This window comes from Panthera onca, chromosome D3 (genome assembly GCF_046562875.1).
Source record: "Panthera onca isolate mPanOnc1 chromosome D3, mPanOnc1 haplotype 2, whole genome shotgun sequence".
Classification (NCBI taxonomy): Eukaryota; Metazoa; Chordata; class Mammalia; order Carnivora; family Felidae; genus Panthera; species Panthera onca.
The window spans coordinates 28,227,226-28,243,243 of NC_138350.1; the positions used below are offsets into that span (position 1 = coordinate 28,227,226).

The 16,018-nt window shown below is 57.4% G+C and overlaps 2 protein-coding genes across 10 annotated transcripts in view; one reads left to right on the plus strand and one right to left on the minus strand.

The window, feature by feature from the left end:
* LOC132665670 (mediator of RNA polymerase II transcription subunit 15) overlaps positions 1-8,936 on the plus strand; it is a 67,813-nt gene extending 58,877 nt beyond the window's left edge. For 3 of the 5 annotated variants that reach the window (XM_060613022.3, XM_060613025.3, XM_060613024.3), the window contains 9 exons: positions 3,894-4,030; positions 4,128-4,255; positions 4,474-4,608; positions 4,701-4,764; positions 5,642-5,708; positions 6,230-6,390; positions 6,489-6,655; positions 7,115-7,213; positions 7,899-8,936. In XM_060613022.3, the coding sequence (XP_060469005.1) occupies positions 3,894-4,030; positions 4,128-4,255; positions 4,474-4,608; positions 4,701-4,764; positions 5,642-5,708; positions 6,230-6,390; positions 6,489-6,655; positions 7,115-7,213; positions 7,899-8,035 (1,095 nt within the window). In that variant the 3' untranslated portion in view covers positions 8,036-8,936. Of the gene's footprint in view, positions 1-3,877; positions 4,031-4,127; positions 4,256-4,473; positions 4,609-4,700; positions 4,765-5,641; positions 5,709-6,229; positions 6,391-6,488; positions 6,656-7,114; positions 7,214-7,898 lie in introns of all 5 variants that reach the window. The other 2 variants (XM_060613026.3, XM_060613023.3) reach the window with 2 other exon arrangements.
* A 713-nt stretch (positions 8,937-9,649) lies between these two features.
* LOC144613864 (coiled-coil domain-containing protein 74B-like) lies at positions 9,650-15,473 on the minus strand. 5 transcript variants are annotated; one of them, XM_078435510.2, is made up of 7 exons: positions 15,115-15,473; positions 13,862-13,903; positions 11,551-11,713; positions 10,547-10,724; positions 10,390-10,472; positions 10,237-10,308; positions 9,650-10,083 (listed from the first exon to the last, which is right to left on the minus strand). In XM_078435510.2, exons 1-7 carry the CDS (start codon positions 15,362-15,364, stop codon positions 9,945-9,947), a joined length of 927 nt encoding a protein of 308 aa, XP_078291636.2. In that variant the 5' UTR covers positions 15,365-15,473; the 3' UTR covers positions 9,650-9,944. The 5 variants fall into 5 exon arrangements, with proteins under 5 accessions (XP_078291636.2, XP_078291635.2, XP_078291634.2 ...); XM_078435509.2 differs by having other exon boundaries at positions 10,547-10,757; XM_078435511.2 differs by having other exon boundaries at positions 9,957-10,054; positions 10,547-10,757.
* Positions 15,474-16,018: the final 545 nt, after the last annotated feature.

The window sequence follows — 16,018 nt, forward strand, 5'->3', positions numbered from 1 at the left end:
ACACAGAGGCAGGCTCAGGAGAGGAAACGGAAGCACTGAGCTTGTGCCCCGGGCCCGGGCAGGCCTCTTTTCCCTGTGTCTTGTGGACTGTAATGCCCAGGGGAGCTGTGTGCAGTCAGTGGCTCCATGGAACCCAGAAGCAAACGGTGTGGGGAAAGTGTGACCTGTTTCCCCATGGTATGAGTGCTGAGGGTACCTTTTATTTTTTCAAACAACTTTTGAAAAATGTTTTTTTTAATTTAATTTATTTTTTTAATTTACATCCAAGTTAGTTAGCATATAGTGCAACAGTGATTTCAGGAGTAGATTCCTTAATGCCCCTTACCCATTTAGCCCATCCCCCCTCACACAACCACTCCAGTAACCCTCTGTTCTCCACATTTAAGAGTCTCTTAAATTTGTCCCCCTCCCTGTTGTTATATTATTTTTGCTTCCCTTCCCTTAAGTTCATCTGTTTTGTATCTTAAAGTCCTCTATGAGTGAAGTTATATGATATTTGTCTTTCTCTAATTTCGCTTAGCATAATACCCTCTAGTTCCATCCACGTAGTTGCAAATGGCAAGATTTCATTCTTTTTGATTGCCGGGTAATACTCCATTGTGTGCGTGTATATGTGTGTGTGTGTGTGTGTGTGTGTGTGTGTGTGTGTATGTGTGTGTGTGTACACACACACACCCCACATCTTTATCCATTCATCCATTGATGGACATTTGGGCTCTTTCCATACTTTCGCTATTGTTGATAGTGCTGCTGTAAACAAAAAGAGACCCTCTTTCTCTGCATCCTCACCAACATCTGTTGTTGCCTGCGTTGTTAATATTAGCCATTCTGACAGGTGTGAGGTGGTGTCTCGTTGTGGTTTTGATTTGTATTTCCCTGATGATGAGTGATGTGGAGCATTTTTTCATGTGTCGGTTGGCCATCTGAATGTCTTCTTTGGAGAAGTGTCTATTCATGTCTTTTGCCCATTTCTTCACTGGATTATTTGTTTTTTGGGTGTTGAGTTTTATAAGTTCTTTATAGATTTTGGATACTAACCCTTTAAATGATATGTCATTTGCAAATATCTTCTCCCATTCTGTCAGTTGCCTTTTAGTTTTGCTGATTGTTTCATTTGCTGTGCAGAAACTTTTTATTTTGATGAGGTCCCAATAGTTCATTTTTGCTTTTGTTTCCCTCGCCTCCGGAGACGTGTTGAGTAAGAAGTTGCTGCAGCAATGTTTATTTATTTTTGAGAAAAAGAACACAAGCAGGGGAGGGGCAGAGAGAGAGAGAGAGAGAGAGAGAGAGAGAGAGACAGAATCTGAAGCACGCTCTAAGCTCTGAGATGTCAGCATAGAGCCTAATGTGGGGCTCAAACCCACAAACCATGAGATCATGTCCTGAGCCAAATCAGATGCTTAACTGACTGAGCTACCCAGGCATCCCTATTTTTCTTTTAATGTTTTATTTATTTTTGAGAGAGAGCAAGAGCGAGCATGAGCACAAGCAGGGGAGGGGCAGAGAGAGAGGGAGAGAGGATCTGAAAAGGCAGAGACACCATTGAAGGGCTCAACCTCACGAACCATGAGATCATGACCTGAGCCAAAGTCAGACATTTAACTGACTGAGCTGCCCAGGTGCCTTTTAAAATACAGTTTCAGGGGCATCTGGGTGGCTCAGTCGGTTGGGCGTCCTACTTCAGCTCAGGTCATGATCTCACGTCTCATGGGTTTGAGCCCCGTCTCCAGCTCTGTGCTGACAGCTCAGAGCCTGGAGCCTGCTAAGGATTCTGTGGCTCCCTCTCTCTCTGCCCCTTCCCTGCTCATGCTCTGTCTCTCTCTCTTTTTCTCAAAAATAAGTAAACATTAAAAAAAATTTTTTTAAATATAGTTTCATACATTTAGGTGGGAAGTGAACTAGGCAGTGGCCTTCTCGTTGCGGTGGTTTTGCGCCAGCCGTGACACCCTGCAGATGCCTCATTTCCCTTCAGAGAAGCACCAGCTTTAGACTAAAGACAAGAGCCATATACCTTCTAGAAGGGACATGTGCTGGAGCAGAAGCTAAGGCTAAGGCTCCTCCCTGGGGCAGGTGGGGGCAGGAGAGGCCAGGGGAGTTTGAGCTACAGGCTGGAAGAGGGCATATGGCAAGAGGCAGTTTCAGGGAGTGCAGGGCAGTGTGTGGCAGTAGGTCCAGATGAGGAAAAGAGGAGGTAACAGCAGGGGCTTTGCAAGAAACCACTACAAGGAGAGTTCCCATACCTAGCAGGCCAGGCCCAGGGCCTTCTTCCTCTTGGCACCATCCATTTCTCTACCTGGGCTCTTCCAAAATGACCTGTTCACCTTCCTAGTCCTGGGAGTTTGTTGGCACCCGAGTGGATTCTAGAGCCTGTTTTCCACCGCTGGGCAGGGGCCATGCTGCTTGCCATGGGATTCAATGTATCCCAGCACTGTGAAGGCGAGTCCTGCCTAGGAGAAATCTGCTGCATTTGGTTCAGCTCAGCACACTAAGCTGCCCTAGGCCCCGTTTCTGATGTTGCTGACATCAGTGTGAATCACCTGGGACCATTTTGCTTCACTTGGCAGAGCAACTGGGCCCAGCAGCTGGAGGCCTGAGCTTGTGTGTTCCTGTCCCTCTGCTCCCAGGCCTGGGGCCTAGTCACAAGTGGTGGGATAGCTCATTCTGTTTGCAGATGTGCTGGTGGGCCAGTGGCTTGGGTTTGGTGCCGCTCTGACCCATCTGCGTTAGGAGTGTGATAATGTAGCTTCCGGGTCCCCTACCATACCAGCGTCCCATGTAGCTTCTCTGGCCTATACACCCTGTGGGAGGAGAACGATGTTTGACTCTAGGAGCTTTGTCTGGTATACTGGAAGAAAGGTCAGGGCCCCTTGCCCAGCCAGGAGAATGGGCAGGCAAGGAGGGCGGGCATCCTGTCTTCCTGGTGGGATCTGGGTTCTTCTAAATGCTTTTTCTTATTCCCTGATTCAAGGACCAAGAGACTAGCAACCCCCAGAGTGATCCTCACCCAGTCCCCCTAGCACTGTGGCAGAGGAGTGTGTGGGAGGGAGGCGTGGAGCTGTGGCCCCAGATGTCACCAGTGTCTGGAGTGCCCTGGGAGAAGTGCCAGATTTCATCTGCAGAACTGGATGGTCCAAGAGTTAGGGTTGGGGGTTGTGGGCTGGGCTACAGGAAGCAGGCTCTGAAGGGATGCTCAGGGGCTTGACTAGGGTGTGGAAGAAGCCACCACCTCCAATCCTTGGAAGCTCTGAAACTGGCAGGGCCTTTGGATTGGTCCTGGGCGAGGCAGCTCTCTGTGGGACTCACTCAAACGTCAGACCGAGGATCCTCAGGCCACCTGTGCTGGCAAGGGCTGACACAGGGGCCACTTTGCTCCCATTAAACCTGAGACACAGCCTCCCACTGTGGCCTGATGGCTGAGGGGGTTCATGGAAGCATGTAGGAAGACAGTCCCATTTGTCACAGAGCACATTCCTCACAGGCACACAGATGAGAGAATCACAGGCTGGGGAGGCCAGGCAGCACCATCCAAGGCCATAAGCTTCTCTGGCTCCCACACCTGTGAGGTAGAGACATAGGAATGTCCTGTCCCAGCTTAGAAGCCTGTAGACTTTATGGTCTCCCTGCCAAGGAGCAAGGGCTACCCAGCATGGCCTTTCGGCCAGCACTTCAGTGATCATGGACTTGTGTCCATCCTTGGGGTGGGGAGCTGTACCTATGTTTGTATTCACAGGGTAGGGCATCTGAAGGAAGGTGTGCGGGTGAAGCTGAGAGGGAGAGGGGGCTTGTTTGTGCAGATGGAATCTGTGGGCCTGGGGTGGGGGGAGGGAGCAAGGGTGCAGCAGGAGTGAGAGTGTGTGGCAGGCAAGAGCAGGCTGAGCCCCCTCCACTTCCAGGTCAGCCAGAACAGCCTCACCATGCTGTCCTCACCATCGCCGGGCCAGCAGGTGCAGACCCCGCAGTCGATGCCCCCTCCCCCCCAGCCGTCCCCGCAGCCTGGCCAGCCCAGCTCGCAGCCCAACTCCAACGTCAGGTAGGCCTGGCCGGGGTGGCCCTCCCTGCCTGGCTCCCAGGGCGGGCCCCACCTCGTGCCCCAGCTCACAGATGCATCTGCTTTTGCTTTGCTGCAGCTCCGGCCCTGCCCCTTCCCCCAGTAGCTTCCTGCCCAGCCCCTCACCGCAGCCCTCCCAGAGTCCAGTGACGGCACGCACCCCGCAGAACTTCAGTGTTCCCTCCCCGGGACCTTTAAACACCCCTGGTAAGTCAGGCCTGGGGTGGGTGTGTGATCCAGGGACCAGAGCCCATCATGTAACCCATACACAGCCCTGTGGGTTGAGGTGCTGAGATTCACCCCCTTACCCTCTGGAGGCCTCAGCTTGTAATGGGGTGGGTGAGCCCTAGATCCCCCACCTTGAGGGTTTGCAGAGAGCCCGGGCTTGTGGGCTGAAGCCGCATTCACCACATTGTGTTCTGCAGTGAATCCCAGCTCGGTCATGAGCCCAGCTGGCTCCAGCCAGGCTGAGGAGCAGCAGTACCTGGACAAGCTGAAGCAGCTCTCCAAGTACATCGAGCCCCTACGCCGTATGATCAACAAGATCGATAAAAATGAAGGTGCGGCTGGGCCAGGGCAGGGGTGCAGTGGAGGGGGCGGGTGGGATGCAAGTACCCCTGGCACGTGTCTTAGTAGCCTCTCTCTGTCCCAGACAGAAAAAAGGATCTGAGTAAGATGAAGAGCCTTCTGGACATTCTGACAGATCCCTCTAAGCGGTGAGTTTTGCCCCTGGTCCTGGGGGTAGGACAGTGGTGTGCCCATGTCTGGCAGCTTGGTTAGCCCAGCCTTGGACGGGCATTTGGTGGTGAGACGGAGTTTAAAGAAGGGGCCTCGGGCCTCCACAGGTGACTCCAAGCCCTTGGTCCCTTGCCTGTGCCAGTATCCAGCCCCTGCCCTGCCCCTGACTTCCCAGTGGCGTTGGGCAAATGACTGCATCTCATTTACTCCGTTGCAAAAGGAGTGACTATGGCTCACCCGGGTTGGCTGTGAAAATGAAACAAGACATCGCCTTGAGAAGCACTTGTAAGGCATTGGAGCCCTGGTTCACAACATGGCACACGTGCCCTGCCCCTACCTGCCAGCTGTGCTGCTCTGAACGCCAGAGACGGGCCAGCTCTGCAGAACTGTGCACATGGACTGGCCTTTGGGTTCTGTCCCTATTTCTGCATCAGTTTGGCTATGCTCCCTTCTAGAAGATCTTCTCTGTTCTATTTACTGTGCAAAATGCTAGAAACTGCAGAACTAGATGTATTGGAGCTGGGCAGCACTCAAGCCTCTAGGCTCGATCCCTCTTTGGGACTCTAGGGCCTGCGGCAGGGACCTGGCCTCTGTCTCTCCCCCTGACCCATCACCTTTATGCCCTCTTCTGATGAGCAGGACCGGACAGCTCCTGGACGTGGGACTATCTTGCCTTATACTCTGGGTCTAGGAATAGTTCAATGACTGGGGCTCCTGTGGAGGATTCTGGTGGCCAAGGCTGGTTCCATGCACACCAGGACAAGCTAGGCAGGGAGCGGTTGGGATGAGTGCTCAAGAGCCGCTGACACCTCATCCTTGAGCACCCAGAATCAGTCACATCCCCTCTCCCCATAGGTGCCCCCTGAAAACACTCCAGAAGTGTGAGATTGCCCTGGAGAAGCTCAAGAATGACATGGCAGTGGTGAGTGGGGCACCATGGCCTGGTGGTGTCCAAAGGGCCACAGGCATCTGTGGGGAGAATTCAGAACCACAAGCTGAGAGAAGCCTTCACAGTCAGGAGTGGGCAGAGGGGCCATGCTGCTCAGCCTGGGGACCTTGCCCAGGAGTCTTTTGCCAGGTCAGGTCTGCTGTGTGGAAGGAGAGTATATGTGGGAACATGGGAGAAGTCACCCTGTGGCTGTGGTCCTGGGGTGCTTTCTGCAGCCCCCAGGTGCATGGGCTTTCTTGTATGCCCATCTCCACCATCAGGCCTCCACCCAGCCCTGCCCAGCCCCAGTCCAAGCCCTGGGGGAAGGGAACTCTGGGGAAAGTCAAGGCTGCAGAAGGCAGGAGAATGTATCCAGGATCAGCCGTATTTGTCTCCAGGGGGCAGAGGTTGTGGGGAAGCCATAGCAGTCTGACTGTGAAGGATAAGGACTTCAGGGTCTGGAAAGCCTCCCCAAGAGTGGGCTGCTAACGTCCCCACTCCCCATCCTGTCACAGCCCACGCCCCCACCACCCCCGGTGCCGCCAACCAAGCAGCAGTACCTGTGCCAGCCACTCCTGGATGCCGTCCTGGCCAATATCCGCTCACCTGTCTTCAACCATTCCCTGTACCGTACATTCGTGCCAGCCATGACGGCCATCCACGGCCCACCCATTACGTACGTACGGTCCAGGGTTCAGCCTCGCGGTGGGTGGCGGGCCGTGGGCCACGGGCCACAGCCTAGTGTGGTGTGGTGACCATGGTGGTCTCTTCCAGGGCCCCGGTGGTATGCACTCGGAAGCGTAGGTTTGAAGACGATGAACGGCAGAGCATTCCTAACGTGCTCCAGGGGGAGGTGGCCAGATTAGACCCTAAGTTCTTGGTGAACTTGGACCCATCTCACTGCAGTAACAACGGCACCGTCCACCTGATATGCAAGTTGGGTGCGTACAGGGGAGGGCAGGGCTGGTGCTATGGGAGAGTGAGTCCCGAACTACAGCCCAAGGCCCTGGAGCAGGCCCAGCACAGGCCCGCATGATCCATGTGGACAGGCACTTGGCCTCCCACAAACAGGCATGCTCACACCACACCCTGAAGCCCACCATCCCTGTGTCCTCCTGGATCCTCACACATACCTGGCCCAGGAGGTGCTCTGAGGGCAGAGCCCTGAGCCCACAGAGTCTTACCTCTCACCGGCCTGCCGGGGAAGCCCCTCCCTCCCAACCAGTTACGGCTGTGCTTGCCTGAGGCCTTAGGGAGATGTGGAAGTGGGAATCAGAGTGACCTCCAGACTGCAGCAAGCCTCACCAGAACCTTTTGGGATATGAAGAGCCCTGTTTAGAGCAGGGCTATGAGGCAGGGCAGCCTGGGCCAGGTCACAGGCATAGACACATGTGTTGCAGATGACAAGGATCTCCCGAGCGTGCCGCCGCTGGAGCTCAGTGTGCCTGCCGACTACCCCGCCCAGAGCCCACTGTGGATTGACAGGCAGTGGCAGTACGGTGAGCCAAGAGGACAGCCTTGGGGAGGCCTCACGGCTGCCGTCTAGGGACCCTGGTAGGGGGCATCAGCTCAGGGCAACCGAGATTTGCTCTGTGCCCCGCAGCTGAGGCCCCTCCTCCCCTTTCTCTGCTGCCCCTTTGTGGGCAGGAGTGGGTTGCCCAGAAGTCACTTGGGAAGAAAGGGGTCCATCCTGTGTCTGCAGGGCGGTCACCTATAGTGAGAGAGAGGCGAGCAGGTCCAACCGCCTTTGTGGGCCTCTGCAAGGCTGTTACGGGAGTACAGAAGGAGCTTGGGCTTACGGAGACCCACCTGGGTGACATGGCTTCAAACCAGAGGCCCGGAGAGACCCCTGTTGATGGTGGCCAGTCCCCCTGCAGTGCAGAGCTGGTGCATAGGGCTGGGATCCCAAGGCTGTCCCTGAGAGAAAGCCCTGGGCTCCAGACCTGTTCACATTCCAGTTCTCCACTGACGCATGGGCCTGGGAGGGGACCGTGTTGGCCACCCCACTGTGTGCGGGAGATGGCATCCTGGTCATGTTGACTGGCTTCGATGCCCTAGACGCCAGCCCTGTGTCTGTGGGGTGGCCTTTCATAAAGAGTTGCTTGTGCAGCCCAGGGTCAGGCCCAGCACTGGCTGTCCCGGCGGAGGTCACAGCGGCACTCATGGCCCATTGCTCTGTTGCAGACGCCAACCCCTTCCTGCAGTCAGTGCACCGGTGCATGACCTCGAGGCTGCTGCAGCTCCCAGACAAGCACTCGGTCACAGCCCTGCTCAACACCTGGGCGCAGAGCATCCACCAGGCCTGCCTCTCCGCCGCCTAGCCACCCACCCACTGGGGACCACGGGGATAGCCGGCAGCCTTGTCGGGGCCACAGCGGACACGCACCTCACGTTGGACATTTCTAGGTGTTGGCTCCCTTAGAGAACCTGGGCTTAGATTAGCTTTCCTGCTTTTATCTTCTGCCTTGGGGACCTGCCAAACATTTTCCCATACTTGTACGTGACTGGGGCAGGTGGCTGTGGAGCTGGCTGCTTCGTGGTGGGGTTGGGACTCCCCCACCCCCACTCCCCCCCGGGAGTCGGACATGCCTCAGCCCTGTGTGCTCCTCCTTGGGCTGCTGTCCCCTTGGCTTCTCCAGGGCCCATGTCCTTCCTCAGCAGCCTGGGGGAGAACTCCAGGTCTCGTTAGAGCCCCTTGTGTGTGTGCCAGAAAACTTTTTGTTTCTGTAGGGGAACATGGAGAGCATAGGAAACCCTGAAAACACACACAGAATTCTCTGGTCACGGTTTTGGGTTCAGACCCTTCCACCATTGCCGTGGGGGGCACGCCACTGGGAAGCTCCTGGATCCAAGGGCCGCTGGCTGCGTCTCGGAAGGAAAGTCGGCCAGCAGGCAGTTGTGAATCCCCTGCCATCACCTGGGACTCATACCTCATGGCATTCTCCCTTTAAGCCATGGGGGTCTGCTCAGCACTGTGGGGGTGCCTAGGGAGCAGGGACACCTGAGTGGATCCTGTACCTGGCACCGTGCCCACTCACTGGGCACTTGGGCCTGTTCTTGGGTCAGGGCAGCATCCTCAGGACCTGGCGTCATCAGAGCTGCTCCAGAGAGTGAAAGCTCCCTGACAGGGCATCAGCCCTCTGGCAATGAGAGGTTTCCCCTTTTGTATGTGCACTACCGTGTCATCTGTGGTTCTTATAATAAATTTATTATTCCTGTGTTTGTTGTGAGTTTGTCACTGTGTCCCCTCCCACAAGTCTGGGACCACTATCCAGTGAGGTATGCTTTCAGGGCTGAGCCAGATTCCTCACCTTGGAGACGGCCGTGGATGCCCAGACCTTAGTTCACCCTTTTTTGACAGTATCAGTGCCTCATCCTGGTTTACCCCGAGGTTTCTGGCAAAGCTCCTGCTGCCCAAAGAAGAGGCAGAGATCAGCACTGAGGAAATGGCCAGTGGGGCCAGTAGCCCTGTCCTGCCAGGGGAGGGTCGACACTAAACTGACCACACCCATGAGACCTAGGAAGCTTCGGTTCTGGTGAGTAAGGGGGTGGTGAGGCTCTTGGGTGGGAATCTCAGGGTGGGGCCCCAGCGCCCTGGAGAGGACCATTCTCCCATGGCCGTGGCCCTCCACAGCAGAAGGCAGGCTCGGTAGGATGGCTCGTTAGCTGGGATTGTCAGTGTGGAGGCTGGACGGCGCTGTGGCAGGGGGGACGGGACTTGCCCTTGTGCCTGGAAGGCAGTCCCAGCCCAGCCAAGGGCCAGGAAACCCCCTGCACTCAAAGAAGGGTGCATGCTGTGCCTGCCCGTGGCGCAGGGCACCCACCAGGCCCTGGACAAGTCCTGGTGACTGCCCCAGTGGGCCCCTCCCACCGCAGGGAGCAGAGCTGGGGGCACAGGGCAGGGCAGCCATGTCAGAGAGCGGTGAGGGATGAGGTTCACAAGTGGAGAAACGAGCTTTATTTCCAGTCTTCAACAGGTAGGGTAATACTTATTTAATGTGTTTTTGTGTAAATGCAGAATAGCAAAATACTGAGCAAGAAAATAGTGTCTCGGTTCTGAGGGCAACCAAGTACTTTATCTGCCATGAACTTTGCTTATCTGGAATTTCGCGCGGCCTAAACGTGTTCGAATTCTTTTGAAGTGCTATCTAGAGAGGGTTAGCGTCTCCAGCTGTAGGGCACTGGCCTGGCCCTGACCTGGCATGCAGACGCCGACACGTGCCGCCCGCCTCAAAGGACAGAGCGGTGCAGCCGCCGGCGCTGCACCACCTGCAGCCTTTTCTGCCGCTCAGCAAAGTTACTCTTCAAGGTCTGCTTCAGCGCGGGCAGGATGGGGCGCTCTGCCACGGGCATAGGGCTCAGAATCAGGCTGGTAGGGCAGAGGGAGGTCACTACAGGTGCCCCCGGGAGCAGGAGCGGAGACTTGGCTGGCAGCAGGGCCCCAGGCAAGGCACTGAGCTGTCCCTGCCCCTTATGTACTGGGCTCAGGCCACCCCACCCTCCCCCTGCCGGTGGGACTCACCATTTCTTGGGGATGCCCTTGGTGGGGACCTTGGGGAGCTGCATGGCTCCCTGGTGAAGGGCCTCCTGGTCCCTGGTGAAAGAGGAGTCGGTAGTGAGCCCCAAAAGAGCAGACCTCACCGGGATGCGGTGGGGGCCACGCCGAATCACTCACTTGGGAGAGCTGGGGCCGGCCTCCTCAGATGCAGCCTTGGGCCTCCTCCGGTTCCCTTCCAGGAGGGCCTTGAGGTGCTGCAGCTGGAAGGCAGGGAGAAGAGGGGCAGTGGGCGGGGTCTGCGGAGGCACTGGGGTCCCCGCTGCCTGAGCCTCACCTCTTGGGCCTGCAGGAGGTTGGCGTTCCACAGCTGGCGGATGACCACTTCGCACTGCTGAAGCGTGGTGGGCTTGCGCAGGTGCAGGGGCAGATTCATCACGGGGGGCTGCTTGCCCTTGTGCTGGCTGCCTGCCACCCAGGGGGCTGCTGAACTGGACGTCTCCACTTCTTCATCTCTGGAACAGGCACTACAGCAGCCCAGAGCTAGCCTGCCAGGATTGGTCTAACCACCCGCCACCTCTCTTGAGGGCGGCATCCACACCAGTGTGCGGCTGGTGTGGGGAAGAAGGGTGTGTCTACACAGCCTCCTCGGGGTCTGGTTCCCTTCTGCTGACCAGGGTGCTCCAGACGCCAGGTGGCGGGGGTGGGGGGCCACTCTGGTGCCAGCTCTGACCTGGGCGTATCCCTTCCTCTCCCCTCAAGGTGCACTGAGGGTCAGATGTGGTTCAAGCTGTGTGACTGCCCTCAGTCCTGACCCCACACCCGTGGGGCTGGTTGAGAGGGACTCTCAGTAAGGACCGTGCAGAGAAGCAGGACCCCGTCCTGCTGGCTGAACTACCCAGGGGACAACAGGGTCTCTTCGGATGCAAAGTCCAGGTTCACTGCTGCTTTCCAGGAAGTCCCAGAAACAGGTGTCAACCCGGTCTTGCTCTGGCCTGCTGGCTCTGTGCCTTGCGGAGGCCAAGCACATTTCCCAGGGTGAGCCCAGGAACCCAACTTACTGTTGTTCTTTTGCTTGTTGTCTTGGTGAAAAGCAAACTAATATAAAGGCCAAGTTACTTGGTTCCATTTCTGTGAGAAATTAGTTTCTGGGCTGCTGTTGGCACCCTCGTGTGGGCTCAGGTCAGCACAGGGCATTGCCCGCCAGATGGGCCTGCCTGGAGTGAGTCTGCTTTCACTCTGGAGACTGACCCATTTGGAAGGGCAAGGCAGCTGGCTGCTTCCAGAATGTGAACCTACGAAATGCAACGCTGGGCCCACAGGGTACAGGTGAGCCCTTACTTGGCCTGCCCCTGCACCCCTGGAGCGTTGTCCCGCTTGCTGTTGTGAAACAGGGCAGCAGCTGGGGTCTTCTCTTCCAGGTCCGTCTTCGGAGGAATGTCAGTTTTTGAGTCTTGCTTCTTGGAGAAGCTGGGCCGGGGCCTGGCCTTTCCTTGAGAGTTGGCTGTAGATCAGACCCAGACAGGGCAGTCACTGTGGGTGGGCATCAAGAGCCAGGGCCCACGTCCTCCAGGATTGGCTGTGAGTGCCCAAGGAGCGCCTGCCCTCTGCCTCGGTTTCCTCCTTGTAAAGGAGAGATGGTAACAGAGTCCCCATTGTGGGGGCTGCCAGGTGACCCAAAAAGGGGGTCTGTGGGTGGTGCCTGCTGAACGCTCTAAAACTACTGCTGCTGTAGAAGCTGGCCTCCCCCTACTTGTACTGGGTCAGTCTCCCATGCCTCGGGGAAGTCCAGGGGTCAGGGTGGCCCCGCAGCTGTTCCCTGACTCTGAAACAGCACCCCATTTGGGGCAAAATGAAACTGTATGAGAGTTCTGGGACCCGGCCTGCACAGACTTCCTTTCCACGGACAAGGCCCACGGCCTGCCTAGGCCCTGCATGGAAGGGGCAAGGGCCACACCCGGGGAGGATGCCTGGCCTCTCAGGGAGGCCGAGTGCAGAGAAGGGGCTATTAGCTCCCCTCACTCTGCAGAGGACACCACAAGCCCAGAACGCTAGGCAGGGCTGTCCCACCTGTATCCACCTGCTTTCAGGTGTTTGTCGTGTTTGACAAGCAGGGCTTCTGCCAGGCTGCCCTTGGAAGACCACTTAGGAAGGCTCAGGGGCTCCTCTCTTTGTATGCAGGCAGGGTGTGCCTGCCACAGGACCTTGTGCCCCACGTTGATCTGACGTTCACTTCCTTTGTAGCCAACCCCGCTTTCGCTTTCGTAGTCTCCCTCTGGCCAATCCGTGGTCCTGTCACACCCCGCCTCGGCTCCTTCCTGCTGGTGTCAGCTGGCGGCCACCCTCTCTGGCTCCCTTCAGCTACTCCTTAACCCTTAAGTCCACAGAGCTTGGCAAAGGTGCAATCTGGTCAGCACCCCACACTGGCCATCGGGGCCCAGGGCCCCAGTGGGGCACGTGCCCCTCCCCTGACCCTGAGTTCACAGAGGGTGCTGGCATGCCACCTGACAAGGTCGAGTTTGAGACGGACTTGATGGACTGAAAGCTGGAATTGGAAGTGCTGCCTGTGGGAAGTGCACCGGGTTAGTCTGAGATGGTGGCAGCACCACCTTGGTCCCAGCTTTCCCGGACACTTCTGTGCCCCGCTGTTGGGAGGGGCCAGGCCACCCGTACCTTCCTCCTGGCCCTGCAGGCCTGTGTGTTTGTGTTTGTGCAGAGCCCTCCCCCCCACTCTGGTGAGGCAGAACCAAGGCCAAGGGGAAGGTGATTTCTGGAAGGGCCATCCAGAAAGCAGCGGGCTTGGGCCCGAAGAAGCAGGCCCTGAATGGGAGGATGGCCTCTTCTGATAGCCCACTGGGGACCCCCGACCCTGCAGGACTGGGACCATTAACAGGCCCTGCCACTTGCCCAGGATAGCTCACTGGAACTGCTCTGCTCCGCTCGAGGAGGGCCCACCACCACTGTTCCCATATTCCATGTCCCCTAGGAAGGGAGCCCCGGGACACCCCCAGACTGGGGCATACCAGGCTAACACCTCTCAGACCACCTCTTGATGTCAGACTTGGCCCCAAAGGTATGTGGGGGGAACAGGCCCAACACAGCCTGAGTCTCCCTGGGCTGGGCTGGAGGACAGGCAAAGAGAAAGGGGCTGTCACGATGAGGAAGGGCCTTAGACGAGTGACTGCAGGTCTCTCTGTCTCTACACTTGGTCACAGCAGACATGGCAGGGAGGATCCCCAGAAGGACTGTGCCCACAGCCGTCTGTGCCAGAGGCACAGGGCTGGGGGCTGCCATAGCAGCAACCCAAGTAAAAGAATCCAGCAGAGCCGCAAGGCTGGGGGCCCGGGGGTGGGGTGGTGGTGGCAGGGGTGGGGTCTCGGCAGCCCCACCCCAAGCTGCTCTTCCTGCTTCCTTACTGCAGACTTCAGGCCTTGGGATCCCCGAGAGCCCCACCTGCTGTGCTTGGGTGCACAGTCACCCACACCATGGCGGGGGGTGGGGGGCAGTGGTGTCTGTCCAGGTCCCCCAGGATTCCTCCCCACTGGGATAGTACATGGGCCAGTGCAGCTAGCTGGGTAGACACAAGCACTCTGGAGGGGCTACTCCTGACAGAAGTAATTTCCCATCAGGCACCCAAGGGCCTCAGTCTTACCTTTCTTTGGCTTTTGATTCATTATTAGCTTGTAATGGAGATCTGAAAGCAAGCATGTGCACTGGTCATTTTTGAAACTGCAGCCATTTGGGGAGAAGAGGTTTTGGCTTGCCCTGTGCACTCCCCGCTGAACCCCTGAGAGACCTCACACATGGCCTTAGCAGCCAGGACACTGCCCCATGGGCCAAGCCTTTACCCTGGGTGTCTTAGGGCCAGCAATGCCTCTAGCTGTTCCCTGAGCCAGAGCCCTTGGGTGAGAGCCTCGCCAGGAGTCCATTCCTCTGCCCATGACATCTATAGGGCACCCTCTGCTAGGTGGAGCCCCAAGCTCCAGAAGAACAGAGGTGAGTGAGTCAGGATGACCCAGTCCTCCAGGAGCCCCTAGTCATGGATGAGCAAATGTGGTCAGAGCAATGATCAAGTGACACCCAGAACGTGGGCTGGCCACATCCAGCCTGGGCATCAGGGAGGGACAGGGGTGAGACTCAAGACTCCTTATGTCAGGAGGAGGGAGTCCTGACATCATGGTGAGCCCTTGATCTAATAGCACTTCAGGTAAAGGCAACAGGAGAAAGGTGGGGAGAAACTGAGACAGGGCTAAGAATGTGGGGGGAGGAGTTCCAACTAGAGCATAAGGGAGAAGAGAGGACAGCAGTGTCCCACCGTGATAGGCCTTAAGTTCTGCTTCAGGCCTGGCCCATGGCGGTGAGGAGCCACCAGCGGGGCAAAGTTAGGAAGGACCTGCCCTGAGGAGACGCGGGGGCAGGGGGAGGTGTCCAAGGAGGGGCTGGATGGGAATGGCAAGTCGGCTCTCGATCTGTGTTTAGTTTGTGAAAATCACTGAGCTGTACACTCGCACTTTTTACTTCCATAAAAGTTTTTAGAACAGGCGGGCCCGACTTGCCTAGAGAGGAGACTGCGACCCGGCTTACTGTGGGAAACGCTACACAGCCAGACCACCCCACCAGATCACCAGATGGTGGGGCGGCCCCGTCGACCCCGCCCACGAAGACCCAGGTTTGGGGCCCGGGGGTGCGGAGGAGGCAGGGAGTCCGAGACCCACGTAGCAGGACCCGGGGTGGGGCTTGCTGCCCTGTGTCCTCCTTATACCCTGTTTAAGGGTTTCTAAACCTCGTGTTCTAGAGTCCACGAGTGTTTCGGTACTGGAGGCACCCGGGAGCGGCAGGTCTGCCTCTCCCTCGGGCCCCAGCCGCGGAAGACGCCTCACTCGCGGCCGCGGCGCCCGGACTCACCCTTGTTCTCCCGCTTGAGGTGCTCGATCTCCTCGTGGAGCTTGACCAGTGTCTCCGAGTGCTGCTGCTGCAGGAACTGCAGGCTCTTCTCCAGGTCCACGACCCGCTTCTGCGCCTCGATGAGCCCAACCTGCGTGCTGTGCTGCGCGGGCTGGAGGATGGCGGGCGGGCGCAGGCGCGACGTGCCCCGGGAGCCCGGGAGCCCCGAGCTGGGGGGCCGCTGCCCGGCCGCCGCCACCCCCGCGCTCATGTCGCCGCTGCCGCCGCCTCTGCCGCCGCCTCTGCGGTCGCTGCACTCCCACTTGGTGGCTCGACTGCCCCGGCCTGGTGCCGCGTCGCCATGGAAACGGGCGCGAGCGGGCGAGGGGGGCGGGGCGTGCGGCGGGGCGTCGTCCGTGATGCCCGAGAGACCACGCTGCTGGTGGGGGTGGGGCCTGCGTCAAGTTTGCCTGAGCTCGTACACCCTGACTTTGAAAGGCATCCTCTGAATTAAGGTCAGATAATCGTCCGCCTTTACAGTAGGTCTTACTGTCCAATTTTCTATGCTTGTTTATTTTAATAGTTCGCTTCTGGAATAGATGATATGGATTACATATTCAAAAATCCAAAGGTAGAGGACTTTCTGCTTTATGAAATGTGGACAGAATATATGAAACAGCCACCTGGAAACAACGAGAAGAACAAAAAGCAAAGTGGACGAAGGCAGCTCTTGAAAGAAGAGCTGCTTGGGGCGCCTGGGTGGTTCAGTTGGTTAAGTACCCAACTCTTGAGTCTGGCTCAAGTCACAACTGCGAGATGGAGACCCGTGTCAAGCTCTGCGCTCTCGAGAGCAAGGAGCCTGATTGGGTCCCTCTCTCTCCCTGTCTGTCTGTCTCTCTCTCCCTCTCTCCTCTCTCTCTGCTCC

Bases quoted from the DNA above. Each gene is read 5' to 3' on its own strand.
- LOC144613864 (XM_078435507.2), bottom strand. From the start codon at position 15,364: ATGAGCGCGGGGGTGGCGGCGGCCGGGCAGCGGCCCCCCAGCTCGGGG. The intron at 11,714-13,861 runs GTAAGACTGAGG...TCTGATCTACAG, and splicing joins GAATCAAAAGCCAAAGAAAG to CCAACTCTCAAGGAAAGGCC. The intron at 10,055-10,236 runs GTGAGTCCCACC...TGCCCGTGGCAG, and splicing joins AAGGGCATCCCCAAGAAATG to AGCGCCCCATCCTGCCCGCG.